At 45.7% G+C, this 18306-nt stretch overlaps 1 protein-coding gene across 3 annotated transcripts in view; it reads right to left on the bottom strand.

Annotated features, from left to right (window-relative positions):
- The window catches only part of KDM4B (lysine demethylase 4B), a 92623-nt gene extending 76630 nt beyond the window's left edge, over positions 1–15993 (bottom strand). For all 3 annotated transcript variants that reach the window (XM_055707162.1, XM_055707163.1, XM_055707164.1), the window contains exons 1-3: positions 15831–15993; positions 2595–2751; positions 268–443 (exon numbers count right to left, since the gene is read on the bottom strand). In XM_055707162.1, the coding sequence (XP_055563137.1) occupies positions 268–443; positions 2595–2729 (311 nt within the window). In that variant the 5' untranslated portion in view covers positions 2730–2751; positions 15831–15993. The remainder of the gene's footprint in view (positions 1–267; positions 444–2594; positions 2752–15830) is intronic.
- Positions 15994–18306: the final 2313 nt, after the last annotated feature.

Raw genomic sequence — 18306 nt, 5'->3', positions numbered from 1 at the left:
AAGCCATTCTTTCCAGGTAGATTCTTAGCCAAATACTGACTTTGAAGAATCTTTCTATGTCAGCTCCCAGAAAAAGATCTAAGATACACCAAAACCCACAAACTTCTTTGAGATTCTGGATGTAAGCTTTCAAGAAAAAGCAATTTCCTCCAAAATGCTTCCTATTTAACAAGGCTGCATTTTCTTTTCAGCTTGATTCTAGAAAGAAAGGCTTTCCACACAACTCCCCCACTCACAACAAAAGCGCATCACTTAACACCAACATACTTCTCACTATTAGCCAGACGCCGGTATTCTCCCACAGTCATAGGTTTCTTCTGTATATTATACTGGGTGAATAAGCCCGACTGTCCAGTAACCACCTGCTGAATAGGGGCTGGGATAACCATGTCATCTATGTCATCATAGGTTTTTCGGGGCTTCCATTCCTTAGGAGGTATCACCTAGAATTGGGAGGGGAAAAAAACACACACAAAAACAAACCATGTTCACAGCAGGCAAACACAACTTCAACTGAAGAAAAAGCTGTTTTAAGTGGAAGGCATTTCATCCTGCTGCTGCAGGTTATCAGATATCAGCAGCCTCTCAAATAACCAACACATATGACAAGACACCTGTTCTGCATCTGCTGAAGTACAGGACTAGCTGGCATAGTCAGAGGGCTGACAGCCTGCCTGCTAGCAATCCCACCAGCACAGTGTCACAGAAGGCGGCCAGTGATGATAAAAAGATAGTTATACCAAGGAAATACACTGCATGCCAGAAGGACTGCACATGCTTTCCCTCCAGAACAGCATTTCTCTCTCACCTACCATTCCACAGAGCTTCCTGAAGACTCCAGCAGCTTTATCAGTATGTTGCATATGTAGAAGTCCTTTTACAGTAGTCTAAACAACTACTCCATCTAGAAGATTACTTACATTAGGGTTTTCTTGAGGGGGTAGATTTTGGGAGGGGGGTGTGTATCAAAGGTGTGTGTATCATTTGTTTAGGGTTTTTTTCTAACTAGGAAGGCTGAAAATCCTGTTGCGTTAGTGCTGCTGATGTTCCTGTATTTGTAGGTGACATATCAGGGACCAACTCCTTAAACGAAAAGGGTAAGGGGTAGAGAAGAACAAAAGAAAACCATCAGGAACACATCCAGACGCTTTCCTCACTCTTGGAGGCTGCGCAAAAAAACTGCTGCAAAGCAGTGCTGAACCTGGAAGAAAAAGCTGCGATTTTAAACAGAAGGGCTGCCAACAATTCTAGGCTCAAGATCAGAGAACAATCAGTAGGACATTCAGTGGGCATGTGGAATGAAAAAATAAAATATCTGCAATCTAATTTGCTGTAAGGATTAACCAAAAAAAGTTAGGGGAACTGGAGAACAAGTTACTGATTTTTGTGGGAATGGCTCCTCCAGGATATGATGAGCCCTGCTTCCATTACAAGGCTCTGAACTGCAGTTGCAACAGAGACATACAAAAATTAACTTGAAATGCTTAGATGTAGTCCTACAAGTAGAGTAATTTCTTTACAACATCTGGAATTCACCAACAACCTCTATTTTAATAATCTACCCTAGCAGACTCACAGAACGTAATTGCTAGTACACTTGAGTGGACAAGGAAACATTTCACAGAGAGCTTTTTATCAATACCCAGCTCTATTTAGAACTGTAATAAAAACAGTAATTGACCTGTGTTTTAGAAGAAATAAGAATTATTACACGCCTAACAGCTTTATTAAGTTCTGCTAAATACCATATATAACTACCTTGTCAGAATAAATGACCTCTCTCAGCCTATGGTGCAACATGACACAGGCACAGAAATACTCTTTCTAATCACCTAGTCCTGAATTTTTCCAAGCAGTTCTACATCAAGTACTGGACTTCAGAAGCTTCACATGCAAAGTTCTCACAATGTTTCATCAGTTTCAGTGTAAAGATGCTGATGGGAAGGAAGCAGAATGATGTTTTCAAGCAGGCTGGAGAACTGCTTCCTAAAGTTCAAAAAGGCTTTCAGGTATTTTGGGAATGGCACACATGTACACCACCCATTTACAGGTCTAGATTCAAGTCAGCCTGAAGTAGTAGCCCAGAATATTAAAAAGGTCGGAGTAAAAAGTCTGCACCCATTCACACGGTGCAGATTTAGGCCCTCTTCCCCATCCAAACCTGAGCAGACTTCAAAAGCTTGATGCTTTACCCGACACTCCAGGGAAGCTGCAAACTCACAGCCCCAGCCCTCAAGGACCCTGGCTACGCCTGTCTGTATGGCCAGCAACAGAACAAGGACGTGGAAATACCCTCAACCCATCTCCACCAGAGCTGGGAACGTCCTTTTTTTCCACTTAGGGATCAGGAAAAGACATCCTGCAAATAAACACTTCTTTTCACCCTTATGCAAGGCCTGCAACTCTGCTGCTTTTCCTCTCTCGGTAAACGGAAACAGAGATTGCAAGCACGATTTTCAAAACCACATTCTGCTTGACTACATGAAAGCGAACTGCTTGTGAGTGGTACCGCTTCACAGGCACCTTAGACAATGCCAAGCCTGGGGAGGGCAGCCTTCAGGAGGCTTTCAACTACCTAACCTGGGGCAACTCACCTTGGCAAGCCCTGCTCGGTGAGCTCCTTGCGATTCCATGTAAGCAATGTATTTCCCAAAGTCCCGAAACTCCTCAAGGGTGGGACGAAAGGTCATGATCTTACAGCCAGGGTTCTGCGGGTTTTCCGACCCCATATTTCTAGTACGGCGGCAGCGCCTGAAGAGAGGAAACGAAAAGGGAGAAAGAAAGAAAAGGGGCAGAAAAAAACCACACTGGTTAAAAAACTTTGTTTTCTTTCTACTTGCTTTAATGGGTTTCACAAAAAGACACGGATGTATTTTTCATTTCTCTCCCCTATTCCCCCCCAGAAAGCACTTGTAAGTATTATCCTCTAACATTGAAGAGCTCCTGAGCAAAAATCCACTTCACCAATTTGTTAGCAGGGCCCTAAGACGCGTCAGGTATCAGGGAGCTCCCGATACCGGTATCATCTGTGAGATGGGATAGGGTCTAAATATAGACCGTAGACTTGACATCGCCCCCTCCATTCATCATATGAAGTTGTGTGTCATCAGAATGGTGGTCACGAACAAACCCCCCGCTACCTTCAGCATCTATTCAGCGTGTGTAGAACTAGCTGTCCCTCAAAGCCTTCCACCAGAATGTTTCATCCTTGTCTGTATCTAGGTTCAAAACCAACAGCTCTGACCAACATTCTTTTTCATCCACATGCTAGGTTACATTAGAAATCGTAACATTAGGGGATTTTAAATATAACTTCGCTACACTTCATTATTTGCAACGTACATAGACAAAACAAAGTGTCAGAAAACTTTTAAATGTAGATACACAATTCCAACGCATCTTTCAATGTGAAGAATAAAATTGCTCAATTTAAATTTACTTCAAAATTGGGGGGGGGGGGGGGGGGGGCGCGGGGGTAGGAATCCAGAACAGTTCAGGATGAGATCACAATTTTTAAAATGTACCTTTGTAAGATTATGCTAGAAACTTACAAGGCAAACAAAATGTTTTAGTGGCATTTCAGTTGCAAACACAACTACGAAAATATCCTCCATGTCCGAAAAGCAGCTACGGCACGTTCAATACGCTCACGCTACCACGGGAGGGCAGCACGGGGCTTCTAAGGAATAAAAGGCGCAGCAACACGATGTCAAACGTGATTTCTGAATCACAAGCAAAGTATGTTTGCATTTCAGTTGATTTCAAACTAGCCAAGAAGTATTCCAGATGCTACTAAAAGTACTCTTTGTGTTAGGAAAAACAAAATAGAGAAACAGTGCTGTATCAGCGTTTTAATCAGCATGCACGGCATAAAGCTCAGACTCCCCCAAAGAGACAGCAGATGCTCTTGCCTGCCTCCTATAATTAAAACAAATACCAGATATGAATTTGGAGACACTCAACACGCAGGTCACCAAGGTTTCTCTTACACTTTTACCTGGCTAAAACAATTTTTTAATCTCAAAGGCAAACAAACAGTTTTGACTTGAAATTCTAAAGAACAGAAAATTTTAGAACTTGTCAGAGTAACTTTTACATAAAATTTGTTTCCAAACTATGGTCTGCGAGTCTAAGCCCCTCCCCAGTACGGCCTTTAAAGGAATTTCATGCATAAAATCAGGGCCCCTTGCACGCTCATCCTATCCTCTAGCATTTGCCTGCTGCCTCCTCAACCGCAGCGTTACTGCGCCCCTAAACGCGATGACCAAAGAGCTCTTCCCAAGCCAGGAGCCAGAGGTGCAAGGCACGCTCCATAATAAACATCAAACTATAAATCCCAATATTGCACAAGATCCCAGAGCACAACCGACTGAGGAAAGAGATACTGTTCACTCCCTTCACCCCCACAGATATTCCAACAGCTGTGTTTCCAACAGAAATTGTTACAGCCTTAAAACAAAAAGGCCCTTTAACCAACCCCTCCCATCTCCAGGGTGGCCATGCCCCAAGACATTTCCAGTCTTGCCATACAGAAAAAACAATTTGCTATATTTCAGGGTCAGCATTTGAAGATAAGAAGTATACTTGATCCATACCTACAAGAACTATTTACTACACCAATGTTTTGCACAAATACAAAAAGAGGAAACAGCATCTCCTGTCCCCCAGACTAACCACGGGAGATGATAAGCTCCAGGCCTCCATCTGCCAGAGCTTTCCTCCAAACTACTGAAGAAAAACACTGTTCACCAGGAAAATACAGCTGATCCTGGTGAAGAGTCAGAAGAAAAAGAAAAGTGACTGTTGGAGCAGCGGGACACGGGCAGAAACCACCCCCAAACCTCTGTTCCAACGCACCCTTACTGAGAATACTCCGGCTATTTTTGAACCAGGTCAAGAAATGCCAAGCAAGTTCAGCCGGCCAGGAAGCACGGAGCGAGGAGCGAGGCTCTGCAGCAGCACTGCACGCCGGCTGATCGGGAGTACATGGCTCGGGGAAAGGAACTTGAATCCCATCCTGAGGAGGATCCGTGCCAGCACCATCTGCTCCAGGGATGCCTTCCCAGTATTCGCAGCTTTCCCCCCTCCCCAGTCGTGGGTAAACATAGTCAAAGCCAGGTTTTATCCCATCTTTCCCTCAAGACCATCTCCAGTGATTCCAATTTTTATTCAATGAACTGGGAGCAAATAGTCAAAAATTCATGCTCCAACAAGAGGGAGGAAATCAAAAACTACTTCATGCAAAGTTTAATTAATTAATTAAAGGGCCTACGTGCCTCAATGCAAGCAGTGTCGCTCGGCAGTCAGGAACGCTGTAGTGCAAGACCGCAAAGCACAGCGGATTTTTCCATGTTTAATCCCATCTCTTTATTCTAAGGAACATCTTAACACCTACGCTAGATAATGTTTGCTGCAATGTATGTTCATCTCACTAAACTAATTAAGCTCTTACAAAAAAATAGCCGCGGAGCACAGGCAAAGGGAAAATCAGTTCAGCTACTTCAGCCAGAGAGGCGGCCACATGCTTCCCCCCGCCAGCCCCAAGGAGCTTGAAACACCCAAGCCACAGAGAAAGCTTTGGGAGAAAATGGTGGGTTTTTTTCCCCCCTCAACTACTTTGCACAGAGCAGCACTGATGTGGTTTGGATTACAAGCAGCAGTATCTACTGTTACCTGTCAGAGGACAGGAGGCCAGGGCAGCGGGACAGGCGCAGGGCTGCGACAGCAGCCCAGCCATGCTGCAGCTTCCTGACAGGATTTTCAGGAGACCGCCTCAATAAAACAGCGCTGAAATCAGCTCACCAGCATCACTGGGGAAGATTTCACAGCAGAAGCACACTGTTCTGAGAACACTGAAAGCATTTTTCACCCATGGCTCTGCCATGCAGCGGGGTGGATGGTGACAACGCGAACACACTCTTCTCTCTTCACTATTAATACTGAAAAGGATGATTTTGCGGAGTCTAAGCCCCCTATTAGTTCTTGAAAAGAAGTATTGAAGTATTTTTCTCAGCTGGGTGCATTCTGTTTCTTTGTAAGGCAGAGTAACAACCTGAAATACTATGAAAACCTTCTAATTTGCAACCATGCTAAGGAACCACTAAAACTTGCCTCCAAGGGATGATCTCCAGACACAAAGAGCTGAGTTTTTAATTTCAATGACTTTTTACAAGTGACGTTCCCGTCTAAAATTCATGTGAACCAAGACACTTTTGTGACTGTAATCCTACACCTGTTGGTTGAAACCTTTGTGCAGCAGAGAAAAGCCCAAGAAACCCAGCTGAGATCAATGACTTGTACTTGCTAAAGGACTTTCAGGACTGGGAATCCTTCCTCCAGGGAAGGATTTGGGACTTTCAAGTAGTTCCCCACTGCTCCCCCACTACTGATCCCAGAGGAGCGGATAATGCCAACTCATTCTCCTCCACCTTCAAGTCAGGGGGGTAACTCTGGCTAAAGGTAGCAACCGTTAGGGGCAACAAACCTGCCTTTAGGCACCAGCACTGGAGCTAAATCCTGTATCCACACCCAGGGCACATGTCCACAGATGTGAAGCAAACTAGTCCTGCTGGTTTGCTATAAACCCTCCGTTACCAATCTGGATTTGAACAGCCAAAACACAGCAGAACTTATGACAGAGGACTCACTTTGTTTGTACAGTAACACTAGAAGACCATCTTTAATCTTGCTAAACAAACTTAACAAGCTCCCTGGGATTATCAGTTTCTTCAATAAAACAGAATGCGTGTACCTTCGGAGCCCTTTAAAGAAGGCACCAGGTCTACAGGTAAACTTCTACCCAAGTGCTGCACACCCTGCTACCATGTACATTACACCGCATACAACAGACAAAACACCGCCTTTGAACCACCTCCTGTCTCTCCAAAGGTGCAGTTTTCCACCATCAACCCCACAAAAACTCCCACTAGCTTTTTGCCCAAAGGCCTTGAAGCCAGATGACCAAAATTCAAAAAGACAAAGGAAAATGCCCTTTGGAACATATGCTTATAACACAAAAAGAGAAAGCAGGCGTTGGAAGCCTGGTAGTCAAAAACATTGCATGGAAGCCAGAAGCAGCAAAAATAACTTTATGGGAAGAGGATATATAGCATCCACAGTGACTCCACAAGATTTTAGTTGGGTTGTGTTGGAAGGGGCAGAAAAGACACATGGAAATACCCTCCTGAGTGCACCCTGCAACCTGCTGCCAACTCAGAGTCGCTTGCACCTGCTTGCACGGGTGGTGGGCACACACACCGGCAAGGGCATCACACCCGCTGAAGGGAAAAGGAACCGCAGCCATCAAAATTTCACAGAATAAAGTGCTGGCCGCAGTTTGAAGCAAGAGGAAATTTCACAGCAGTACCAACTTGGATAGCTACTGAGCTCCCATCCATGGCCATTTGTTCTTCTCCTGTGCCAAATACTATGATTTGTGTTGCCACAGTGCAAAACGACCAGGGAGCTGACTCTGGTTACATGACCATGCTTCAACACAAGCATGGACTGGACTTTTATGGCAACGGGGCAAAGCCACCATCTCCAACCACAGCCTCATCACGCCACAGAGACAGTTTCAAACACCCAAAACAGTTATAGGAATAATCTGAATGGATTGAACTTTTTGAGGAGGCAGGCTTACAACAGATTGTCCTCCTACAACATAGTCTCTCTTCCCCGAACAGGAGAGCTTGTTAGCTCCTATGCAAACCAGAGCCCGTACACACCTAAAAATGGATTGAGGGTTACTGGTGCTCTTCAATCGAATTTCCCTTTTATTACAGAACACTGAACCTACCAACTCTTAATCTAATCAATGCAGACAACAAACATCACTGCACTTGTAACACCAGTAAAACTGCTGTTAGCAGTTAAGAAAATTAAGTTCCACAGCTCGTTACACCAAGTTAAGGACAGTGAGTAATTATACACCCTTGCAGGAGACCATCTAAGGACAACACACACCAAACCAAGTCAGGGAAGTGTAATAAATCCCAGATACTGAGGAGGAAAAAAAATTAGAGGAGATATAATGAGAAGATCTAAATGAGGCACATCTAAATAGCTTAGATAATTGAAGACATAAAGAAGATGTCGTTTCCAGCACAAAGTACAAAAATCATTAATATATAACAAATTATTCATTTCAATGCTGAAAACATAGCAGCTCCCTCTTTGGGGAAGAAATTCTGAGCGCATTCTACTCCTGAGTGGAGAAAGCTGCTATGAGGCAATTTACTGGTTTAATACTTTAGAAAGATAAGAGAGACATGCCATATCTTAGGCAAGGTTTTTAAATCATAAAAACAAAATCTTAAAGCCTCCGTTTTTCCCCCCACCATTTTTCACTGTAACCCTCTGGATGCATCAATGCACAATCAAAGCCCGGCAGCACAGCTAAAACACAACGGGAATCCGAATATCAACGGTGACAAAATCCCTAATCTGGTTTCAACACCCAAATTGTTCAACCTTCCGTCTTCTTGCCTTACCTGGCAATCCCCCTTGAAAACTCAGGTCTATGGAGCCAAATACAACTACTAAACCTCCCCCAACCTTTCAAAAATAACTAGAAAAAGAGTGGTTTGACTCATCCCAGGATTCCCCATCTCAGGGCAGGATGGACAGCACAAGCTGTCCTCATTACCTGGCCATGGTGCCGACCAGCCGACGCGACGTGCCTTACTTCACCATCACTCCAAGCAAACTGCCACACAGCTACCACTGCGCCCACGCTGGAGACTGCTGTGGAATGTTCAGCACCCTGGAAACCCATTCTGACCTCACCGCTTACCTCACACTGCCCTGTCCCTGCAGCGGTACCCACAGCTCCTCCTTGGAGCTACCTCCTCTTCCAAGCCTGCCACGATGGTAGGGCATCGTTGTTTTCCCCACAGGTGTGGGCAAAATGTTCAAACTACTTCTGCCAGCACCTGGAGAACTGAAAACCTGAATGAAGAACTTGAACTTGGCCATTTATCTCACTGTCTCCAATTAATTTGTCAATCAGGCCAACTTTACACCCATTCTCAGGGAGCCAAGGCCAAGCCGGGCACTGACGGAGGGCGCAGCAACCCCCCTGCCTGCAGTAACACACACCCTCTCAGCAGGAGCACCGGGCACTGGGTCAGACAGCCAAGTAGCATCACAAGAAATCAAGACTCACGGCCTTTTTGCAAGTTTTTATCTCCCGCTGCTCTCTGCCAGAAGGGCTCCGAGAACCGCTTTGGGGGGAACCTCTGCCCCAGGCGTCACAGCCCCCGGAGCACCCCCATTTCGCCCCAGCCGGCTTCAGGTCCCTGCCAAACTGGGAACAAAAGCAAGTTCTATTTCGGAACAAAAATATGATCTGATCCTCAACTGAAAACACTGTAAAGTTACAAGATGAAACCAAAACCACCAAAATACAGATTTTAAGTCTGTCTCAATTAACTTCTTCGGACTCATTTAGTATTTCTGAGGCACTTCCCATATGACAAGGTAAGAACGCTGTTCATGAAAGAATTCCTTACATTTACTCTTAACTCATTATCTGACTACTAAGTACTGTGCACAAATATTAATGGAAACCTCATGTGTTTATTTGAAATGGCATTTTTTTGATTAATTAGGCTGGAACATAGAGGGCGGATTCTTCTACTTCCATCTACTACTTTTCTCAGTAAGCCAACTATACTCAAATTTATACCTAGATTCTCATGGATCAGGCATTATCAAAAGTTACTTAACAGGACAAAAGACAAACTTTTGCAAAGCATCGAGACTGTATATAAAATAGGCAATTACACATCACTAGTTTTAGGGAAGAATTACACGTTGCGAGCATAGCCGAGACAACTTTCCTTTCTTCCCAAGAATCAGATTACAGCATTTAGACAAAGAGAGTGTGAATTAAGTCTGCAGTTCACTGTGGTACCGCTCAGCCCCGTTTGAAATGACTGCAAGATTACAGCGAGAATTTTAAACGCACGTCTCTTCCTCAAAATTATTTATGTATTCAATTCATTACGGTTTTTAAACTCCAAATTGCTTTAAGTTTTGTATATCCTTCATAAGGTCTAAGTAAACATAACAGAGGCAAGATCTGAGAGACAGGAAGAGACATTCCCATCCAGGCACAGCGAGTACCCACCAGCCCAGCAGATTAAGATCTACAGTGCTTGGGATTTGCCAAATTAAGAGTATCTTCTATTAAATTTTACACTCCACAAGGCTCCTCCAGATTTACAGATTCTCCTGTACTTGAAATCAAGCAGCATATGTAGCTCATTAAAGAAAAATAAAATTTTCCCTCAAAATATCCTCTTAGCTATAGAAGTGTACAGTTATTCATACATTTCTTCAAAATGCAGCAAAATTATTTAATCACAAACAGCATTTAAAAGCAGAAGAAGTGTCTAGATTTAAGAGCAATAAATCTGTAAGAAATTTAAACAGTTCATTATCAGCTGAAGCAAGGTAGTCAACATGTAATGTTTATTTCTAAGTTCAGAATCAGTACCCAACTGTCTCCCTCCTCAAATTCCACGTTACACTGAACAGGCAAGATAAAGCCGTACTACAACCACCCGGCTCCGTTAGCACACCGCCACTGAGCCGACCCTTCAACCAGGTGTCCTACAAACTTCCATCTGCTGCGTCACCCAATACTTACTTTTGCTGTCTTTTATTATCTTCGCTATGTTTACTGCAAGGTTATAGAAGTATTTAAAAAAGAAAAAAAAAGGTTCGTTTAACCTGGATTGCTGCTTCTCAGCAGCTTTGCCGTGACTTGGATCTTTGACGCCTGGTACACAAAACTACTTTGGGTTCGCTTTGCTGAAATGTGAGGAACAGGATTTAGGAGCTCACCATTTCAAATTGCAGGACAACAGCGAAAGGAGAAACCTCCTGCCCAGACCTGGAGCAAACGAGGTAGAAAAAAATACCTCTTTTTTATGTATTCCTGACCGGTCTGAACAAGAATTCAAAGTCTCAACCCACAACACCCGAATAGAAGGCAAGAGTGCTGCAAACCTTAAAATACTGGAAAGTAACCCGCAGTCCATTATTCTTATCAGAAAGCATAGGCATTTCAGAAAACTTGATTACTGCACCGCTTCGACAAAAACCTAATTCCTACATCAGATTAATACCTTAACAAGGACTAATTCCCAACAGTCGTCTTTCGACAAACCTGCCAGAACTGCAAGCCTGCAGCAATGTTCTCAGTATCTTGCTCAATTTCTTCTCTAGGTTGCTTCAGCTTTTTTTAGACAAAATTTCAACAAATTTGATTGTCTTAAGTGCTTCTGACTCCTTTGCCAATAGAAAATCAACATCTTGGTTGCATTTTTTGCACAAGGTGCTTTAGGTCCTGCCTAGAGTGGGTGTGACACACTGACCCAGATTCCAGGCTTAAGAGCAACTGCATTGCCAGAAAATGATCTACTCGGGAAGAGCCTGAGCAAGAGGAACAACCGGCAGGCGGAAGAAAGGACCAAGAAGGGTAACACAGCTCCACTCCTGTGGCTCCAGAAGCGCACCTCAGCAGAAGTATCTATGCTCAGCTGCACCTGTAACTAGCTCAAACTCCTCATCTGCACAGAGAGAAGTGGGGGGGAACCCCAAAGTCTTCACTTAGGTGGTGCCTACCTCATCTCACAGCCATTTCACACTCTTAAACCAAAACTGCAACTGAAAGGAGCGGCAATTTAAACCCTAAATTAAAGCAAAACCCAGCAGAAATCCAAGCTAGTTTCACATCAGCCTCAAAGTAACATTAGACAATTTTAAACTCTCCCATCTCAATTTTATCCAGTTCTGTCTGGAAGCTACCGCTCCAAACCCTACCACATACACCACAGCCAGAGCTGCACTGCTTGTTTTGCTAACACAGAACCGAGAACGTGGAAAACTTCATATGAACGTCTTATCTACAACACAAAAACCCACAGAGGCTCATCAAAATCCTCCCCACTACTCTGAACACGTATCGGAAATTGTGAAGGCACATCAGAACACCTCAGGAAATCACCTTAACACAGCATCAGCTTCCAACCTGGTCTTCTTAGGCTGTATTCAAACACAGTCTTTATAACAAACAGGTTTAGGAAACAAAAGAACAATCCTGTATTTTCCAAGAAACTTGGAATTGTGGCTTGTTCATGAGCCTTCTAAAACAGCAAAGAAAATAAAGAAAAAAATTTCATTGAAGGTCATTTTTGCCATGACCAAGGCACACAGTGACCAAGTGAGGATCTGATACTACACAAAAATATTACAACAGAATACAAGTCTGTTCTCCTATGTCAGCAGCCATCCACTAAGAATGTCATTGAGGAACTGTTTAATTTATAAAAGAGAATAATTTACTCCATGAAAAAAACTAAGTACTTTAATTAAGCCATGGTAATAAGTGACCATATCCATAGGTTGTGAGAAGAATGAACACATTTGGTCCAAAACAAAGATTTAAAAAAAAAAAAATCTTACTAAGCAATGGTCACATTTACTGAAAAATACTGAAAATGGAAAAACACCTTTCTCATCCCATGACGATTTAGTACTGAGAATGCTAACATGGCATTAGTATCACTAAACCTATACAAAATGACACGATTTCTGCCAATATTCTGCAGTATTCAATGATTTCAGTTTGCTAGGGCATCAAATGGACAAATCATCTTTGATTCTTAAATAGATTACAAATACTTAAACAGTGTCTTCCACGTCCACAGAGAATCCTGATGGCATCCAAATATATTAAGCAAATCCCTCGCTTGCAGTGACATATTTAGCTGTCATCCATCTTTGATATTAACAGATGCTATAGTGCAAGTAATGCTGCGTATAGCATAAGCAGACAACGAATGGACAGACAGTAACAGGCGCTGCAAACCCTTTTCAACAGCACACAGCAAGACATTAAAAAGAGAGCCAGAAAGGGTGGAAAATTCACCGTTCCGCAGTTCTTCTATATTGCCTAGGATTAATTAAAAGGAAACAAAGTTTCTAATTCTTCTGACTGCAGAGAGATTTTCATAACTTGTTAACCAATGCATGGTTGTCTCAGCCTGCAGCAAGACTGAGTTATTATTTCTGCTTACATGTGAACTTCCCTATTCATTGAAATTAGATGTAAACTTTGAAGGCTAATTACAGCTACCTGAATGCCAACACATTGTTTATTGTCTTACAGCTGGACATCCTAGTAGAAAATAAGAATACATAACTCCTGATAAATGTACAAAAAAACCCCATATAACTACCATGCTTATCCAGCACGTCTGGACAAACTGGTTTTTCCAACTCATATGTAATTTCTCAAGACATCTTATATGAAAATAAGTTTGACTTATATGAAAATAAGAAGTTGTCTATATTTTTTGTAATTTAGAACACCTTGTGCCCGCACATCTGTAAAACCATCACTTGCATTACCCGGTAAGTGACAGGAGTTGATGGTACGGCTAGAAATAGTTTTCACTTCATTTTGCTCCAACAGTTCAATTTAACAGGCCGGCAAGTAGCTCCAAGCACCGTGTTTGCCTCAGACCAATAACCAGAATTATCTAAAGGAAATAGGTGGGATTCTCCCTCAAATTGCATTTTGCTATCAACTTCTCATCAACAGCTGATGAAACCTCTTATGTATGTAAGGTCTTAATTAGAGAAGCCCAAGTTCACCCTGAAGTCAAACTCTGAATGTCAGACCCGCATACTTTGCTCTTTCGCCCATGTGTTCAACTTAGTGAGAAAACTACAGTCTTCACGTACAAGGCCTTTATATCTAAGCTTATATATACACACACAAAATATATATCTTTATATATATTTTGGTCCCACCAGATGGTCGAAGGAATCATCTCTTTTCAGAAAAAGGAGAAAGAATAATATGTTACTGAGTGTTGGACAGCATCCTCCTGTCAAAAGATGTTTCAGTGAGTGTCTTATACTTGAACATTAGCTCTGGAACAAGGAATCAAGTATATCCACCTACATATACTTTGCATAGGAGTAACTCCTACCACTAATGAGAAAAAACCAGCTGTCGGTTCCTTTTGGCATTGGAGGAGTCAGTCTACCTGCCTCAACTTCTTTCACTTATTACAGGGGAACTTAAGAATTAGGAACTTACTGTCAAAAAGCAATTACCCCTACATACTCCAACAGTTATTTTACGTAATTGCTGAAATGTAACTGTAAGTTTTAAAATCTAGTCTTGACATTTCTAGTGATTATGTGAATTTTTACATATCAGGAAAAGGAAACGGAAGAGAAAAAAGGAAAAGTTTGTAAGAACAAAGTGACTTACTGTGTATGAAAAGGGGGGGAAAACTATGCTATTAGGTTTCTGATGAACAGAGTTCCTTGAAATTAACTCCTTTTGGTTAAAGGAAACAACTTTGGAAGGGTCAACCTTGATGTAATACGGTAACGTGTTTACACCACCCCAGTACAAAGACAACAGAGTCACACAGCAAAAATCCAATGTTCTAGGCCTTAACAGCAACACAAAAACAGCCTGTGCCCCTGCACAGCACCCATTCTTTACAGCTGCTTTTACTAGAAAGAATGAAAGTTAAAAGAACGGGCATAAAAACAAATCTAATCTGTGAATGTAACCCTTTAAAACAAAGCAGTCCAAAACAGCCTTTCTGCCAGGCACCAAGCTCCTAAGTAGCTACACAGCCCATCTTCCAGGAGCAGCAGAAGCACCAGCTTTAAAGCAAAGCCAAGTGCCACCTTTGGCTCAGGGCTCCCCTGAAGAGTTTCCCCTTCCACCACACGCTACATCCCAAAAGAGCCGGATGCATCTTCCAAGTAATTCCAACTTAAAAAAAAAAAAAAAAAAAAAAAGAGTGCAAACAGAACAGCTAAAACCCAGGGCAAGCCACCAAAGCTTGACCGGACAAACCATTTCTGCAGACCACAACAGTTTCAGAGCCGGTCGTCTCACTTTTCCAGCCTGCAACGTTCATGCTCAAGACAAGAGTGAAGGGAAGGACCTCCACGTGCAACTACGGGCCTTTCTGTTGGCATCGGGCTCGTTACAGGAAAATTAAAAAAAAATAAACCAAAACAGAAAAAAGGTTAGGTTTGTCTCTAGACTCTGACAGCGTCTGAAGGAGAAAAAATAAATAAAAAATTAAAAATAAAGAGGAAAAAAAGAACCGCACAGCAGCGCCCTGTCCCTGCCAGCAGGTCTCGGAGATCTGGGATAAGGGAGATCCCAGTGGAACCGCGGCCCCCCCTGCGGGGTCCAGCCGCCATCGCCCGGCCGGAACCCGCCACCGGCCGCGGGGCTCTGCCGCCCCCGGGCACAACGACCGCGGCGCCCCGGGGCGGGGCAGGGACCACCCGGGGCCTCCCCACCGCCAGCGCCCTGCGCTCACACCGCGCCCAGACGCGGAACCTCCCGCGGGGCCGGGGGGGGGGCGGCGAGGGGCGCCCACCGCGCCGCCCCGAGACAAAGCGGGCGGTGGGGCCGCCAGGAGCGGGCCGCGGGGCAGGGCCACTCCGCCGGCCGCACAGGCCAGTGGCGGCGGGGCCGCGGCCGAGGGCCGGGCCGTGAGGAGAAGGAGGAGGAGGTGGAGGAGGAGGAGGGCCGGCCGGCGGAGGGAGGCGCGGCGGGGCCGCCGTCCGGAAGCGAGCGGCAAAGCCGGGACCCCCGCCGAGAAGAAGCGGCGGGGAAGGGGCTCAGACCGGGGAGCGGCGGCGGGACGGAGCCCCAGGGGGGCGGGCAGCGCCGAGCTGCGGGGGGCTCCGGCGCCGCGGGCCCGGGGGTGGAGCTGCGGGCGGTGGCAGGGCCCCGCGGGGAGGGAGGGAGGCACCGGCCACCCCCGTACCTGAGCCCGGCGGCGGTCCCCGGCGGCGGCGGCGGCCCCGGGCTGCCCGTCAGCGGAGCGCCGAGCGGCCCGGCCGGAGGAGCAGAGCGGGAGGGGGGCTGTGAGGAGAGCGCAGCGCCCCGCGGCCAGCACCTGCCGCCCGCCTCCTCGCCCCGCTCGTTGGCTGCGGCCGCCACCCCCTTCGCGGTGATTGGGCGCATCGCCGCTGAGAGGCGGCGGCTCCCGCCCGTGGCGGAGCCGGTAACTGAACAACAAGACAAGAGCGTCCGTTGATTGGAAAACGCTGCCGAGTAACGGCCCGCCCACCGGCAGGGAGGGCAGCCGGTCGCTCACGCGTCGCTCAGCGGCTTTCCGCCAATAGAACACGGCCTTTGGGAGACGGCAGTTCGCCCTCAGCTGCTATTGGGCGAGAGAGAAGCAAGGCGGGCTTCCATAGGCAGCGCGGGGTGCCCGTCAGCGCCCCACGGCTCCGCGCGCCGGCGGGGGCGCGAGGCGGTGAGGACGTGAGGAGCCGCACAGCAGCGCGCGGGGGGGGGGGGGGCGCTGCGGCCGCCCTGCGCCAATGGGGCGGGCAGGGACCGCCCCGCCGCCCCCCGGCCGGGTCCCGCCTCAGCCCGCCCGGCCCCCGCGGCATACTCCGCTGCGCCCCGGGGGTGCCCTGAGCGGCGGCACAAAGGTGCTGGAGGCGGCCAAGGTGGCCTAGAGCCTTCGGAAGCGGGGGGTCCCAGCCCGGGGCTGGCGCACTCGGGGGGCTCCGGCCCCGCTCAGCGCACCGGGCCTGCTGCGGCCCCGGCCAGCGCCCCCCCGTGAGGGGGATGTACCGCGGCGGGCCCAGCTCGCCCGTGCGGCGCTCGTGGGGGAGTTGGCGGAGCCACGTAGCCCCCCGGTACCTGGAGCTTTTAAAAAAGAAAACAAAAGGGAGCGACCCACCGGCTGGTCGGCGCGGAACCGCCTCCCCGGGCCGCTCGGAAAGCGCCGGGATCTGCCAGCGCCTCGGCCCAGTTCGGCCCCCGCCGTGCCAGGCTGCCATGGCCGCCCGGCCTGGGCCGAGGGGCCGGTACCTGTGCCCCCAGCACCCCAGCGTCCCCGCAGGACACAAACTGGCTGCGGTTAAAGAAACCCTGAAAGCCTGCCAGGAGAAAGAACTATCAGGGGTATTTTTTAATTTGCGCTCAATTAAACTGCGCAGACCATAGATTCTGTACACTTGCTGGGAAGCGAGATGGGAATTCCCAAAATAGAAGATCCTTGGGTTGGGTTTTCTGCAACATTGTAATTCTTGCTTCCCCCTTCCTTATCCACGAAACACTTTACCAAATCACACATTGGATATTTACTCCAGCATTTCAAATCTCAAGCATACACAAGCATGTATGGGAAACGAAGCACCATCCTACTAATAACCTCCACCGCTAAACGCACAACCTCTTCGTATCCAAAACCACACAGAAGCTCACCTGACAGCAGCAGGATTTTCCTAGTAGAACTTTAGGCTGAGATCTGCAAACTCCAAATTACAAAGCATCGAATTAGCAGAGAAATTCTGATTCGTGCTAAACAAACGCTTAACGCTCAGAACAGTCTGCTGAAACTTACCTAGGGAAACTGTTTTCCAAATAACAGCAAAAACAATATACTAAGGAAGTCATTGCAACAGGTTCTGTCAATTTAAATACACACACACTTCCTCAGTTTCACCCCTCACCCCAAATTCTTCCCATCACAATACAGAATAAAGAGTGGAAGGACATTTTCAATTAAATACCTGAATTGAGTGTTTCACGTTAACTCTAACCTTCAAATAAAGAGACCAGATGCCTAATTTCACAGCTTTTGTCTGCAAAATGCCTGTATGTTTTCTTCATTTACTTCATCTGCATTTGTTTATGAAAATGTCAGGGTTTTAATTGATTTCCCTGGTTTGGTAAGTTGATGGAGATGCTCACACTACTTGCTATAAACACCTCCCATACAATGAATGACACAGCGCTTCACAATTCTGGGTTTATTCATTAAACATGCAGACAATTCCAACTGCCAGTCAATATTTGCATTTTGGTAACCTTATGTAAGTTACGCCCCAGAGAGAAAGAGATTTGGGGAATCTTTGTTCTTTTAGTTGTACATCACACCTGCCTTTCACTAGAGCCTAGAAACAACTATTTTGAGGACGAGAATATCAAATTAGTACTTTACCCGATTTCTTTGTAGTGAAAAATCATAATGAAAATAATAGGCCTTAGAAAATAAAAGGCTTAGCATAATGGAACAAACACAAATTCCTGCACAAGCAATTAGGTCTGGAAACCTGCTTGAGATAAAAAGGAGAACAGTCACTTTTATCTGAAAAGATATTTATTTTGAGAACTTCAGGTTGCACATTGTACAAAAAATTGACAAATTCAGCAAAAAACACTATAAAACGTATTTTTTCCCCTAACATATTAACATTATAATTTTAAGAGGGTAGGAGTTA

This window comes from Falco cherrug, chromosome 4 (assembly GCF_023634085.1).
Source record: "Falco cherrug isolate bFalChe1 chromosome 4, bFalChe1.pri, whole genome shotgun sequence".
NCBI lineage: Eukaryota > Metazoa > Chordata > Aves > Falconiformes > Falconidae > Falco > Falco cherrug.
The sequence above is the reverse complement of the archived record's forward strand: the minus strand, read 5'-3'. Positions and strand labels throughout refer to the sequence as shown.